Here is a 14,609-nt window from a genome sequence, read left to right as displayed (position 1 = left end):
TTATGGTTTTGGTTATATAATCCAGCTACTGAATCTGTAATTTGGCGCAAAAGGAGAAATGATTAGTCCTTTAACCTCTTCAGTTCTATTTGTCTACAAATCAACTTTCTTCCCAGTTTTCTTGATACTGAGTAGAATATACAGACATGCATATTTTCTCTTCACAAGGAACATAAAGAAAACTGTGATGGATGGTTTTCAATGAAATGGCAGTTCCAGGGGAAAGAATTGATGGTGTTCAGTGAGATACCAGCACTAGGGGAAAGAATTAAGAATTTGGCAGATCTCACCTGTCCAGCTGTGTCATTATAGCTGCTTTGGGTAAAAGAAAAGAAAGCCTTCAAACACAATCAAGGGAATCATTACTTTAGCATTACTTTGTTGGCATTACTTTGTTTTGCATTATCTTGGACTTACTCAATGCCATGTCTCCTGCTAAGACTCCCACAGACCTAGGTACCCTTTTCAGCAATCTATCATGACTGTGAAATGACTTTTTGTTATATTTATTTATTGTATGTGAAAGCCAATATGATGTAGTGATTTGAGCATTGTATTATGATTTTTGAGACCAAATTTCAAATTGCTGCTCAGCCATGGATACCGACTAGGTGACCTTGAGCAAGTCTCACTCTCTAAATCTCAGAGAAAGGCAAAGACAAGCCCCTCTAAACAAATCTTACAAGAAACCCTGTGATAGTTTCAATCTTGTGTGTTTATCCATTTATATTTCATAAGATTCTTAGGCAAGGAATATTCAGAGATTGTTTTGTGAATTTCTTCTTCTGAAATATATGGTAGCCTCATTGCCAGTCTTCCATCCAAGCATTAACCAGGACTGACCCTGCTTATCTTCCAAGATCAGATATAATTTGGCGACTTTAGAGCCAATCTGTTCTCAATCTGTGGGTCCCCAGGTGTTTTGGCCTACAACTCCCAGAAATCCCAGCCAGTTTACCAGCTGTTAGGATTTCTGGGAGTTGAAGGCCAAAACATCTGGGGGCCCACAGGCTGAGAACCACTGCTTTAAAGTATTTAGGCCCTATACCCAATTCAGTTTTTCTTAGGATTGCCATACATCAGAAATGACTTTGAAGACATGGAACAACAATGAACTACACACATCCTCCAACTCTTAATATTGCATGGAAATATACATTGAATTATGAAGCATTTTCCTTCCACAGTTAATAATGTTCCCAAATGTTGTCATAAGAAAGTGAAAATTGAGATTCACAAATGCACTAAAGCCTATAGATCTCATTCTTCAAACCCCTGTGACAGGAATTACTTTTGTATTTCTTAATAGTATTGCCTTTCTATTTGTATGTTCAAAAAAATCAGAAACATTTTGCATTATATCACTGTGTTTTTCAGTGGAGCAAGTTCACAGTTCAGTTGTGACTCATTGTGAGTTGAACTGCCCAGTAATGACATGCAGTACAACTGTTGCATTGCATTGTAATACAGCAAAGTGCCATTTTAAGAAAAGTGCACAACATAATTCTTCTTTCTAAAGAAGCAAGTTCATCATTCAGGATATTCTAGCTTGCATGCTAATACTTGTTTTTTCCATGCTAGTTTTGAATTGATATAAAAGTTTTTGAGTGGAGGAACATTCCAAGATGCAATCTTAATTTATAGAGACACAGTGCCATGAGGGACATAATACATATGAATAGTCCAGCTTGAAATTGCATGGCTTACTTTTAGGGCCCTAATAAGTGTTATAAAAACAAGTGTTAATGAAAGCTCAACCTTATTTTGGGCCTTTTATTTTTTAGAAAAGCTACTTAGGAAGAAAGCTGTTTAGAAGTGTCAGCTGGCCTTGTGAATACAACACACCTGTAATTTTGTGTGATGATGTGAGGATGATATGTGTAGACTTTTCAAATTGCTTCCCCTTATCTACACTTGGGGAATCAAGCATACACACAAAGCCTGTGAAGTGAAAATCAACTTTATGTATCTAATAGGAATGGAGAAATGGCAAACTAGGAGTAGGTCATCGTTGGTCATGCATACTTCAGCAAATCTAAAACAAAGAATTTAAACCAAGCAACTGGAATGTCCACACAGCACCAGATTTTGAAAAAATGAGACTTCCTCTTTGGTATATGAGAAATTTTAAAATCAGCTGTGGTTAAAACCAGTATGAAACTGCTCTCCCAACACAGAGGTTGTCTACACAGACAAAAAAAAAGCAGTCACTTCATCGCCACTGCGATCTGAACATACGTTATTGATGTTCTGCTTGCAATACAGTTCTTTGGTCTTTAATTAGGTTCAACAAGCCTTGCCCATTACCCCACAATTTTCCCAGAAATCTGAATATTTTGACACGTGGCTGGCCCTCCAAGGTGGCATTGCATTGTTGTAGAGTTAAGGGGAGGATTTAGTGGTGCATGGAAAACAGTTTGGTGGAAGGTGAACTGGATCAAGCAGTAGCCCGATCATTTACTTCACGAAATGGTTGTTTCCCACTTTGAATTTTAAATTTTAAGTTTGTCAGTATAACTGACTTTTCTTTAAGAATGACGCTGGCAAAACAGTATGTCAGCCCATCTCCACTTGACAGGAAATGTGTATATGCACATGCATGACGGGGGGGGGGGGGAAGCAAAGTGGGCATGGCCGTGTGGACAAAAATTATGTGAGGAATTGGAGATTATTGACCATCACCTTACACTAAGGTGAGTTCACGAGGGGTAATGCATGTCTAGTTACAGTGATCTCAGGTTGGTGTGTGCAATCATTGAGGATAGGCAAATGTAATGCAAAGCAATCCTTTTCATCAGTGTAGACAAGCCCACAGCTCTCATAAGAATGCAGACATCCTGCAAGAGCATATTTATCTGTTCATAGTTGTTTGGGGACAATATATTGCACAAGTGGAATTGCCCCCTCTGTTCAAAGGAGTGGGAAGGGCCCTGTAGATTGGGAAGTATCCTATATGCATTGATCCTCCCACTTACAAGTCTCAATACAAGGTTTGCACAGTTTAAATTACATTCCTCCAATGCATTTGTTTTCCACCTGTAAACTTTGGCCTAAATACAATGCTGTGCCACTAGGCCAATGCCTTCCTCTTTCCCCTGCCATTCTTTGTGCAACTTGGAAACATGTTTGTGTTACACAGGCTTGTGTGAAATGTAATGCAGATATTGTCCCCTCTTAATTCTCCATTGTTATATGAATCCCTTTGCTTGAACCCTGACAAAAAAATTCAACTTGGGGATCTTTGATGAAGTCTGATTGTCAACATAGAAATTGAGGGCAATATTTTTTTCTCTCTCTTCTGCTTAGACCACAGATTTTCTGCGGTGGGATCTATATTACATTTTTTCAGAGGATGAATGATATAAAATAATTATATATCAGTTTATAATAATTTGATGTTGTGACCTGAAGCAGGATGCTGTCAGCTGCTAACATCTGTGCTGTTGTTCAGGACTCTGCCTAGATGGAAACAAAAGTTTTGATGTAATTTGAGGTCCAGAAAGTAAAATGGACATGTTGTTATTATTCTCTATTATTCTATTTCTCAACCTGTGGGTCCCCAGATGTTTTGGCCTACAACTCCCAGAAATCCCAGCCAGTTTACCATCTGTTAAGATTTCTGGGAGTTGAAGGCCAAAACATCTGGGGATCCACAGGTTGAGAACTACTGTTCTCTGCTGGTAAGGGACTGGTTTAGGGCCTTTTTCCAATTCTTAACCTAAGGTTTTAAGGCTCTATAGAGAGAAATTTCTGGAAAATGAAAAAGGGCAAAGGCTGCCCTGCATGTACAATATGTCAGACCCTTTAAATTTTGTATATTTGTTCTGTGGATATCATTTCTTTAATATATAAGTGCATACAATACAACTGTCCCAATTTGGCGAGGACAGTGCCAGTTAATCAGCTGCAATCCCACTTTTTCAGGTGCTTTGAACATGTCCTATGTTCTTTCTCCCCCTTCCACTTTGCTTCTTTGTCCAAATCGTACTTCAATTGCTGCAGACTGAGTCCAAGGTGAAAACGCAGTTTGCGCGCAATTAACTCAGAATGGGGGAGAGGATAGGAAGTAGAAGACACCTGGCCCTTCGCAGTAAACTCTGGCAAAAGTTAACTGTTGCAACTTCTTCTAAGTACTGTGTTTTTCCTCATTAACAACATTTGCCATCATAACTACATTTTAGTGTTACTTGACCACATGTGTCCCATCTGTGAAAATTTGGAGGATATGTAAGAGTGTGTACTTCTTCGTTCTCAGGAATTCCTGTGTGCCCCAGGGGTCTATTACAGGCAAGACTTTGGATTAGCATGGGCTATGCCATCAGCTCTTACTCCCATGACTCTCCATTCAGTCTGAGTCTCGCTACAATCCCTCCAATAGCTAGCAGGAAAAAATGACTTTTTCAAAGGCAACACTATATATTATACATTATTACAAGCTTAGCCAAACTTCTCTTCCAGTCTGCTGCTTTCCATGTCTACTCAGCAGCTGTGGGAGCAGTTTTGGGTGGTTATTTAACAAGGAAGTGAAAAGAAACCAACATTGCTTCCCTTATTATTTTAGTGTCTCTTCTATTTTTTAAAATTATTTGAAATTTTTGTGTTAGAAGATGAGAGGGGGAGGTCTTGGAAGCTATGTGGGGGGTTCCAATGCGGGGGGTTCCAATGCAAGTCATGAGCAGCCCTTAGCTAAATATTGAAAAGTGAAATAAAATTGTTTCTAATATTTCTAGGAAATAATAAAAACTTTCCGGTTTTAGAAGTGATCAAACTGTTTGTCTTAGGGCATATTGCTAACAAGAAAATTAACCCTTTAGATGTTTTCCCCCTCAAATAATAAGACATTAGCAGTATATACAAATGATTATAGGGTCTGCCTAACCTAAAGGGGTCAATACTAGTTAGGTACTCTCCAGAAAATATTTGCATCCCAATTGTGCTACCAAATTCAAAACTAAATGGGGATTAAATTGAATTGTTAATCCTAGAGTTAAACCCATTAACTGGCAATTTAGGAAGTCAACACAGTTGGTTCAGAGAGCCTACTCTAAACGGTATTTAATTTTATTAAATGTCTCATTTTAGAGGGATACATGATGAATATGTCAGAAAACTATTAAGAACTGGTGTGTATGTGTATTTACATATATACATGCACACAGCCATATATATGCATCTACAAAGAATATAGGACACAGTAATTTTTATTAGTAAACCAATACGCATTTGGTTAGTTGTTGCTCCCTTTGTTCACTAATATGTCTGACATCTTGTTTAGAAATTACAAGATTGTAAATTGGATTTACAATCTCATAACTACTGATGATTCATGTTCATTTTTCTGAATGATTAAATGAGACACCCAAAACCTACATTTGCTACCTTGTAGCATCCCAACCAGAGCATTTCCAGAGTGCTGGAGATGGAGATGTTAGGAAATGAAATCTGCAGTCAGGCATGTAGCTCGGGGGGGGGGGGGGGGGGGGGGGCTTCAGCCCCCCCCCCCCCACGAAATTCTCAGGGTGGTCCGCGAGAAGGCCTTATATTTATTATTTAAACTGTTATGTTTATTCATATCATGATCTGGTCACCATGCTCAATATATCCCATATGCATGGGGGTATTGGGATAACGATACAAAAGGTTTGCTAGGGCAAATCCTCTCTCACTCAAGCTCAGCCCCCCACCCTCCGAACCAAAATCCCAGCCCCTCCCGAACCAAAATCCTGTCTGCAGTGATTTCCTGGTATTGGGATGCCTTGAGAAAATCAGGACCCCAAATGTTGTTACTGGAGCACATTATTTTGTTGTAATTTTCTACATATGTATTCAGTTAATATATGAACGCAAGCTTCTATTATGTTTATTAATTGAGCAAGTTCTACTTTAAAGGCATACATAGTTTGGGGTAATGAGAGGTCTTTTTAATCAAAGGGTCTAATTTGGAATGCAGTGAATTTTCATGAGGATAATGCTCATTCACTTGAGTATTTTATCTGTGTCTGATTTAAAACTGGTCATCCTGAAGTGATGCAAAGTATTACTTCATTTGCATGGACAGATGAAACAGATGTTGCACGGTCAGCTTTATTTTTCTGGAAATGTACTCCGGTTAAATTACATCTTTGACATCCTTCTGATTTGAAACTTTATATATAATCAAGACTAATTCATAAAAGTTGTTTGCTGACTTATTAAAATAGGATCATTGAACATTAAACTGTACTTGCGGTGGATAATCTTTTACCAGTATATATTCAAAACTAGTATGTGATTTCTGCAATATGGTCTCTGAAATCAGTTTTAATGGACAGCTTTTTATAGTAATTAGAAGAACTGAACTGAGGTTTGTTTTTGCTGTTGTTGATCTCTGTGAAAGTAAATCATGCAATGAATCCGAAAGATTCAAATATCCAATCGTGCCATGGTCTTATGTAGCTTATATAGTACATAGGCAATTCTGTATCGTGTTTTTTGACTGTTTTTAACCTTCTGCTCTTCAGAAATCTGTCTTGTAAATGTCTTTTTATAGTAAACATTTTATGTACAACTAGCACTCTATGTGCTTCTGTCCGACTCAGTGCATGCATAAAACAGCTATTTTAGTATTGTTTGTTTGCTTTAATTGAGATCATGTGTAGTTAGTCATGTATGTTCAATATTTTCTCTTAATAAGCATGTGTGTTCATATCCTGTCACGTGGTTGTTATTTCCTCTACTCAGACTGCTGCTTATAAACACAACACTGTTAACCTTGGCATGCTGCGCTCTGGAGGTTTGTCAGCAATGCATGCGGGCAGAAGCATGACATTAAACTTGCAGACTAAATCTAAATTTGAAAACCAAATGCATCAAGAGCTACCTCTACCGAAAGTAAGTATGAGATAGCCTGCCGATATCCAACACCAGAGAATAATACTTTTTCATACTCTCTTTTCTCTTATTTTTAGGCTTAGCATATTATTCATGCTTGTGTCCCAAAGTAAACAAACAAACAAAAGAGGCAAAGTTGCTAATGTAATTTACCTACTTAACATCTTTGGCCCACCACGTGACAGTCATGCTGCTTTTTCTGCTCTTCTGTTGCAGCCTAATATAGCCATTATGTTAGCTAAAAAGGCCTACGGGTCATGTTTCATGTTGTAGATGTTTAGTTATGTCAGTACTGTTAGAATGGTGGTCATTAAATATCAGGAAAGAATCATCACAAACTACTTTATCATTTAGGATGGCATCATAGGAGCCTGTGGCCTATAGGTGTTGTAGTTTGTCATCCCAGTTAAAATCTGGACTAAAATCATAGTTCAAATGGCATTTCAAAATGTATGTCCCATTCTCATCTTTATTATATTTGTGCATTTCTTTATGTAGAACACTGTGAAATTAGCTGTTGTGTGTAAACATATATATGTATTTTAAATTCTCTATGGTGATCTGACTGGGAGACATAACTTCAGCATGGTGTAGAGTTTTGCGCATTAGACTATGTACCCATCCAGACAAGCCCATATCCCGGGACCTGTCTGGGTTTCTACCGGAGGCATCCAAACAACGCCTCTGGTAAAAACAAATTAATTCCGAATAACTTAAGTTATTCCGAATTCATTGGATACCCCATTAGTGAGCCTTCCTGAAAGCCCCGCGTCTAATGGGGTATTTGGTCAGTGGGGACTCACTTCTGGATAGTCTGGGAGTCCCCATTTGCCATGCTGAATCTTTTGGGCTCCTGGAATCTTTTGTGCTCACAATCTTAGCCATGGATAATGGAAACAGTCATTTAGGAAAGGCATAAGATTATTTTCTTTCAAAGTTATAATGCACATTAAGCTTTGGCATTGTGAAGTGAGGGGATTTTACCAGTATGTAAAGGATACATTAGCTGTACATTTCTTCTAGTCCTGAATATGTAATTCTGTGATATTTCTTAAGTGTATTATGGCAAACATTGAACATGCTCTCCAGGCCAAAATTGTACTCAGCTAAAAGTATGCATGTAATTCATTACCAGATATATTTATTTACTACTAATTAACATTTACCCTTTTAAATTGTGTTTAATGTAGTCTTTATTAATCTGGAATGGTACAAGTTACTGTGTTCCTATTTTCTAAAAGTTAAACCAATCCCAATTAGATATGCATTTAAAATACCAATGAATATTATTTCTGCATTAGCAGTATTAATAATCTTTCTTTCATTTTCTTTTCAATTTTTATTACTGTCAATTCCAGTGTGTGGGCACATAATTCATTTCCTCAATGCACTAAAGGTTTGAGTGTTGTTGCAGTTGATAAATGATCCAACACATGAAAAGAAATGACCAGGAAGTCATGTGTCTGACTGAAACCTTTGCTCCAATGTAGCTATCTCTTGCAATCTGATATATGTTGAGTGAAATATTACACACACACACACACACACACACACACACACACACACACACACATATGTAATGTCTAACTTGCTGGTAGCCGGAGTAAATTTATCATGGGCTTGCTTATTCTTTGATTTCCCCACTGCCATGTATTTTCTTCCTTATGTCATATTGCTTATTTGCATTTCTGTATATGTGTGGGAAATCAGTAAAACTAATGACCCAATGCCAAACTTTAAATTTTTCTAGTAGTACTTTAATATTTTTTCGTATAGGGTGGGCCAATATAGTAGAATGTTTATAACTTGCCTGGTGGTAAACCTGATTTTTTTAATGTTTGTATTTCTTTAATGTTCTGAAAGTGTCAGAACAGAGATTATGGTTTATATGCATAATTCATGAAGAAGGCCAGTTGTGCAATGGGTCTCCTTCTCCATGACAACATCAACAACACACATACATTCATGCATGCAAGCACAGTGCAAGTAGTATATCCACTGAGTTTGCATTCACAGGCAGCAGCTTTTGCAGAAGCTTATCAATATAACATCCAATGTTTATCAAGTCCAGTTTACCTTCTCAGATTTTCTTTCCCAATGTCCCTCTCACTCCATGGAATGTTGCTTCCCAAACTTTAACAGATGTTTTGTTTCCCAAATTGGAATGAGAATCCAGCTAGCTTTGCTTCTTCTTAGTTTCAGTTAATATGCTCTTCCTCACTTGTTTTTCCTTTTGAATTTGTTAAGCAAAATGTCCCATAAAGTGTTGTTTTTCATTATTTTTAAACCATTAAAATAGTAAAATATTCCCAGTCCTTGAAACATTTCAAAGTAATGATTATTTGTTATTCATTGCCCCTTTAAAGGGTCATTATTTTACATGTTATGAAAGTAAAAGGAATATCACTACTCATCTTCTAACAAAAAGGTAACCGTATATACCTAACATCATTGTTTCTTACATCATATTTCTAAATCCTGTCATAAACCATCCTACAGCAGATCACAACATACAATCTGCGTGCTGTATGTTGTGTGGGTCGCTTGCAGCCCACCTGTGAAAAATCTAAAAGGTGTAAAAGGCTCCACCCCATCCTCAGCTTCAGTTCCTCCCTTTTCTTAAGTTTCCACTACCAAAAACCCATGCTAAATTAGCCCGACACTCCACCCCTCCCCAAAAGGATGTTTCTTTGCAACTCCTGCTTATTCCTCTGCCTCTTCTCCAACTGCTCCTTGCAGTGTCAGAATTACTAATCTTTGAGGCCCCTTCTACACTGCCATATAAAATCCAGATTATCTGCTTTGAACTGGATTATATGGCAATGTGGATTCATATAATCCAGTTCAAAGTAGATAATGTGGATTATCTCCTTTGATATAATCTGGATTGCATGGCAGTGTAGAATGGGCCTGAGCCACAAATTTGAGATCACAGTTTGGGAAACAAAAGGAGGGAGCAGAGATTGGCAAATAAGGGATTGGGAGCAGAGTCTTTCTTGTGGTGGAGAAGGCAGCTGGGGCAATAACTCATGCAGAAGCAGCAATGGAAACAGATTGTTTCTCTCCTTCCTTCTTCTGTGCACAAATTTGTTGCACAATTGATAGGCAAGGAAATCAGCTCCCCCTGCACTGAGAAAGAGGAGGAAGCCTAGGCAGACATGCACACCCAAGGCTCTCTCCCCCTTCCCTAGAAAAATCAGTTCTTCCTCTTCACCAGCACAACCATCACCTGCTCTGGCTCCCTCTTTCCTCCACGCAGAAGGCCCAAATCCAACCATTTCCTGTCCCCCCTTTTAAAACAATCTTTTGAGTTTTGTGTCTGAGAGAGAGGCTGACCCCCTTCTCCCCACACTGCAAGGCCTGGCTGGCAGTGGGGCCCAGTTGCTCTGTTGCTCACCTACATCTCATGACTGGAAATGTGGTTTTTGTCCAGAAGAGTGCTGATTTTCTCTCCTGCCCTGCCTTCCCACTGGAAGAGATCTTTTGCTTCAGCCTCTTTGTTTTTAAGGACTTGGTAATAAATGTAATTACTTGATATTAATTGAATTTCCCCCCTTTTTACAATAAAGTTTATTTGCAAAATAGTTTAATCATTAATTGTACCTTTATTTGGAAAGTGAAGCACTAAATACCTATCTGTTTAGCTTATTTTAATTTTAGCCCTTACCTACTGCCAAGTTGTTTAGCTTATTTTAATTTTGGCCTTATTTAGCTTATTTTAGCTTATTTTAATTTTGGCCCTTACCTACTGACAAGTTGTTCAGCTGATGAGTGCGACCTATAATTTGTACACTTCTACAGATAATATCCAAAATGTATAGTAAGTAGACTTCCATGTCTTGGATCTTTTTCCTCACCAAAGTTTATTTGGATATTTTGACCTTCAATTTCCATTTCCCCTGACCATTGGCCGTGGTCTCAGAACATCTAGAAAAGTGCAGACTGCAGAAGGTTATTACAGTGAGACAGGCTGCAGATCTTTCTAAGCTTTCCAAAGGAGATAATAGGCTCAAATATTGGAAAAACAACCAGAACAATTCCACCATGAAAATACAACAAATGAGTTGCTAGCGTCTATGTTTATATAAAAAAGGACAAAAATGATACATGTCACTAGTCACTGTATCACAGTTAAATAATACATAATCCATTCCTTATTGGTGAAATGTATAATTCATCCTTTTTTAAAAAAAATGAAAGAAGGATGGTCCAACTACATTCTCTTTCACTGACTGACATTTTATACCATCATGAATTTCTTCATGCTGAATCTAAATCACCTTTGTCTGTGTGCATAAAGGGTGTAATTTGAATATATTCCTTTTAGTCCTACCTTCTTGAGCAACATCTTTTATATAACAGTCTTCTGAATATTAAGAAATGACTAATATCAATTGGAATCCTACATCACCCTTTATTTCATATAGCAGAGATGCGAAGAATGCCTGTTAGTGAATTGTGAAGATGCATATTGGAATAACTGATCATCAATGTACATATGTCTGGTTTTACATCAGAGTCGCTGACTTACAATATAGCCAAAGTATCTTCCTGGAAACAGACCTTATGGAACTGCCCTTTTCTAATCTATACAGGATTTCTGCCTTCATCTTGAGAGATCTCTTGTCAACAGCAAATACACCCAGCTTAAACATTCTTGAGTTTGGTATCTTTGCTTAATTGATCTGGAGTTTTTACAAAATGTGTATAATTGAGAAGCAAATAGTGTCATTATTAAATATGTCTTTCTGTGTACATTAGAAGCATGTCTGAAATACATGATGTAAGTTCCTGCCAGTACCTTAATAACTGGCAAGAACTGGCATTAAAGTTGTATTCAGTTTTTTTGCTATAGTACAACATATTTGGATTTAAAATGATAAACAAGAGATGTGGATATTTCCCATCACAAAAAAGTAAACAATGTTTATCAAAAAGGCTAATGTGATACTTAAATAATAACTTGATTACAGTATATTGAACTTCCTCTCACTGAATAAGGTATTAATTAACTTTTTAAAAACAGACACCATCACAACAGAGCAGCATTCTAGACAATGGACAGGAAGAAGTTTCAGCTGGCAGCCAATGGAATCCATATCCTCTTGGAAGGCGAGATGTGCCACCAGAAACTGTCGCTAAAAAGGTAACCTATCTCACAAGAAATAATATCGAAAACATATAAAAACCATATGAGAGGTACTGAGGTGCTGTTATGGTCCAGTGCACTCCTACCAGTAATTAAAGAACCAAGAATGGGCCATGAGATCTTGAGTTTTGGCTTCTTGATTTTCTCCTATAGATTTTAAGAGTAGCTGAGTATTACATTGTCATTAATGTTAACATTAATATTTTTGTCCAAGGTTTGAATTTGATTAGCAAACATGTATTAAGGCATTTATGTCCCACCCTTTATCCAAAAAAAATCTCAGGGTGGTGTACAATAAAACCAATGTAACATTTAGCATTAACCATGATTGGTCATTACAACATTGATGGTTACCCATAATTTAGCTTGATTGAAAGAGCAGGGAGTTCATGGTCCCACTGTGTTCTCCTGATCTCACATCTGCTAGTGAGTGACTGCCATCTGCACTGTTCTCATATCACTTCCTTTTCTTAGGGTGCATCTACTCGATGGGGGGGTATGCCTGGTCCAGAGTGGCCCAAGTACATTAAAAGGTAAAGGTAAAGGTTTCCCCTAACGTTAAGTTCAGTCAAGTCTGACTCTGGGGGTTGGTGCTCATCTCCATTTCTAAGCCCTTCTACCCCGCCCTTCTCCCCGGGGGACTCAGGGCGGCCAATTTGTAAGCCGCCCTGAGTCCCCCAGGGCAGAAGGGCGGGGTAGAAATACCGGAAATAAAATAAATAAATAAATAAGCCAAATAGCCGGCGTTGTCCGTAGACACCTCCAAAGTCATGTGGCCAGCATGACTGCATGGAGCGCCGTTACCTTCCCGCCGGAGCGGTACGTATTGATCAACTCACATTGGCATGTTTTCGAACTGCTAGTTTGGCAGAAGCTGGAGCAACAGCGGGCGCTCACTCCGCTCCCCGGATTTGAACCTGGGACCTTTTGGTCTGCATGTTCAGCAGCTCAGCGCTTTTACACACTGAGCCACCAAGTACATTGATTGGTTCCATATAGCTGATGCTGTAGGACAGAGTCCACACTGTTCAGTTAGGTTGAACCTGGTTTGGCCCCGCCGAAGAGCTGTCCTGTCACCATCATAGCTACAGTCATGAAGCTCCAAAGATCTCCTGGCCATCTCTAGGCAGCTTTGTTTACATCAACAAATGCATCCTTGTGACTTGAGAGGGGAGGGAGAAAGGAGGGGGTGATTCATCTCACCTCTTTGAGTAGTGCAAGTGCCTTTGCTCATGTCAGCAAAGGCACTCGGGGATGGTCAGGAGTTGTTTGGAGCCCAGTAGCCACAAATACAATGGCAACAGGACAATAAAGGTAAGTGCTATCTCCTGTCACCACACCACAAAGCCTGGGAAAAGCTGTGTGAACATCAGGGCCAGTTCCAGTTCAGAACTGGCCCAGTTCACACTATCCTTGCATTGTGGGTAATATGTCATGTGTGAATGCCGTGGAGCTTATTTTGGTTTGCTCTGAGCTAAAAGCACCTATGTAGATGCATTCTTAGCTTCAGGAGAGGCAGAAGAGGATCACTTGTCTCCTGATACCTTGATTTCCCATCTGCAGAATTACAATTTTACTTCAGATTTTACCCCACATGCCTATTTTTCAGTGCCCTGTCCGTTCTTGCTTTTACTGGTATTCTGTGCTAAGTGGCAATTCCATCTACTGGGGTCTTCTAGGCAATACCCACTGTTAATATTCCTTGCCAACAGTTTGAATTGTGCAGTCAATAGAACATTCTTGTCTTGAGTGAATTAACTTTTGTGACAGATGTTAAAAAGGAATATGTATAATACAATGAAATCTTGCCAGATATATTTACACAATGGAAAGTATTTTCCCAGTCAGAATAAGTAATTTTGTTTCTAGTTCATTCATTTATAGTAAAAGCTGTTATGAATGTCTATGCAGTAGCAATGTAAGCCTTTGCAAATAAAGAAAACCCCATTAAAATAGGTGAGAAAATGAATTATGAAAACTATTTACCTGCCTTTCCCCATTGAGAGGTTTTTGTTTGTGTGTGTGTGTGTGTGTGTGTGTGTGTGTGTGTGTGTGTGTGTGTGTGTTTTGTTTTGTTTTTTGGCATGCCACTCTAATCATGCTAATCTCCTTTCATTGAATTTGGTTTCTGGTGACACATTTTTGGAATTGCTAAAAGTTGAAACAACTAAATCATATGAAACTGACTGCAATAACTTGTTTGCTAATTTAATCTAATAAAAAGTAACTACAGTAGAGTCTCACTTATCCAACACTCGCTTATCCAACGTTCTGGATTATCCAACGCATTTTTGTAGTCAATGTTTTCAATATATCGTGATATTTTGGTGCTAAATTCATAAATACAGTAATTACTACATAGCATTACTGTGTATTGAACTAATTTTTCTGCCAAATTTGTTGTCTAACATGATGGTTTGGTGCTTCATTTGTAAAAACATAACCTAATTTGATATTTAATAGGCTTTTTCTTAGTGCCTCCTTATTATCCAACATATTCGCTTATCCAACATTCTGCCGGCCCGTTTATGTTGGATAAGTGAGACTCTACTGTATATAAAATGAGTATGACATTGTAGCACAGGGCTTT

The 14,609-nt window shown here is 38.2% G+C and overlaps 1 protein-coding gene across 14 annotated transcripts in view; it reads left to right on the top strand.

The window, feature by feature from the left end:
- The window catches only part of lrrc7 (leucine rich repeat containing 7), a 645,519-nt gene that overhangs the window by 212,082 nt on the left and 418,828 nt on the right, over positions 1-14,609 (top strand). For 12 of the 14 annotated variants that reach the window (XR_010005385.1, XM_062978161.1, XM_008118416.3 and 9 more), the window contains 2 exons: positions 6,721-6,870; positions 11,897-12,016. Coding sequence is in view for 13 of the 14 variants with exons in the window: in XM_062978161.1 (XP_062834231.1) it covers positions 6,721-6,870; positions 11,897-12,016 (270 nt within the window). In the remaining variant the exon portion in view is untranslated. The remainder of the gene's footprint in view (positions 1-6,720; positions 6,871-11,896; positions 12,017-14,609) is intronic. The other 2 variants (XM_062978163.1, XM_008118421.3) reach the window with 1 other exon arrangement.

Source organism: Anolis carolinensis, chromosome 4 (assembly GCF_035594765.1).
Source record: "Anolis carolinensis isolate JA03-04 chromosome 4, rAnoCar3.1.pri, whole genome shotgun sequence".
Lineage (NCBI taxonomy): Eukaryota > Metazoa > Chordata > Lepidosauria > Squamata > Dactyloidae > Anolis > Anolis carolinensis.
The sequence above is the reverse complement of the archived record's forward strand: the minus strand, read 5'-3'. Positions and strand labels throughout refer to the sequence as shown.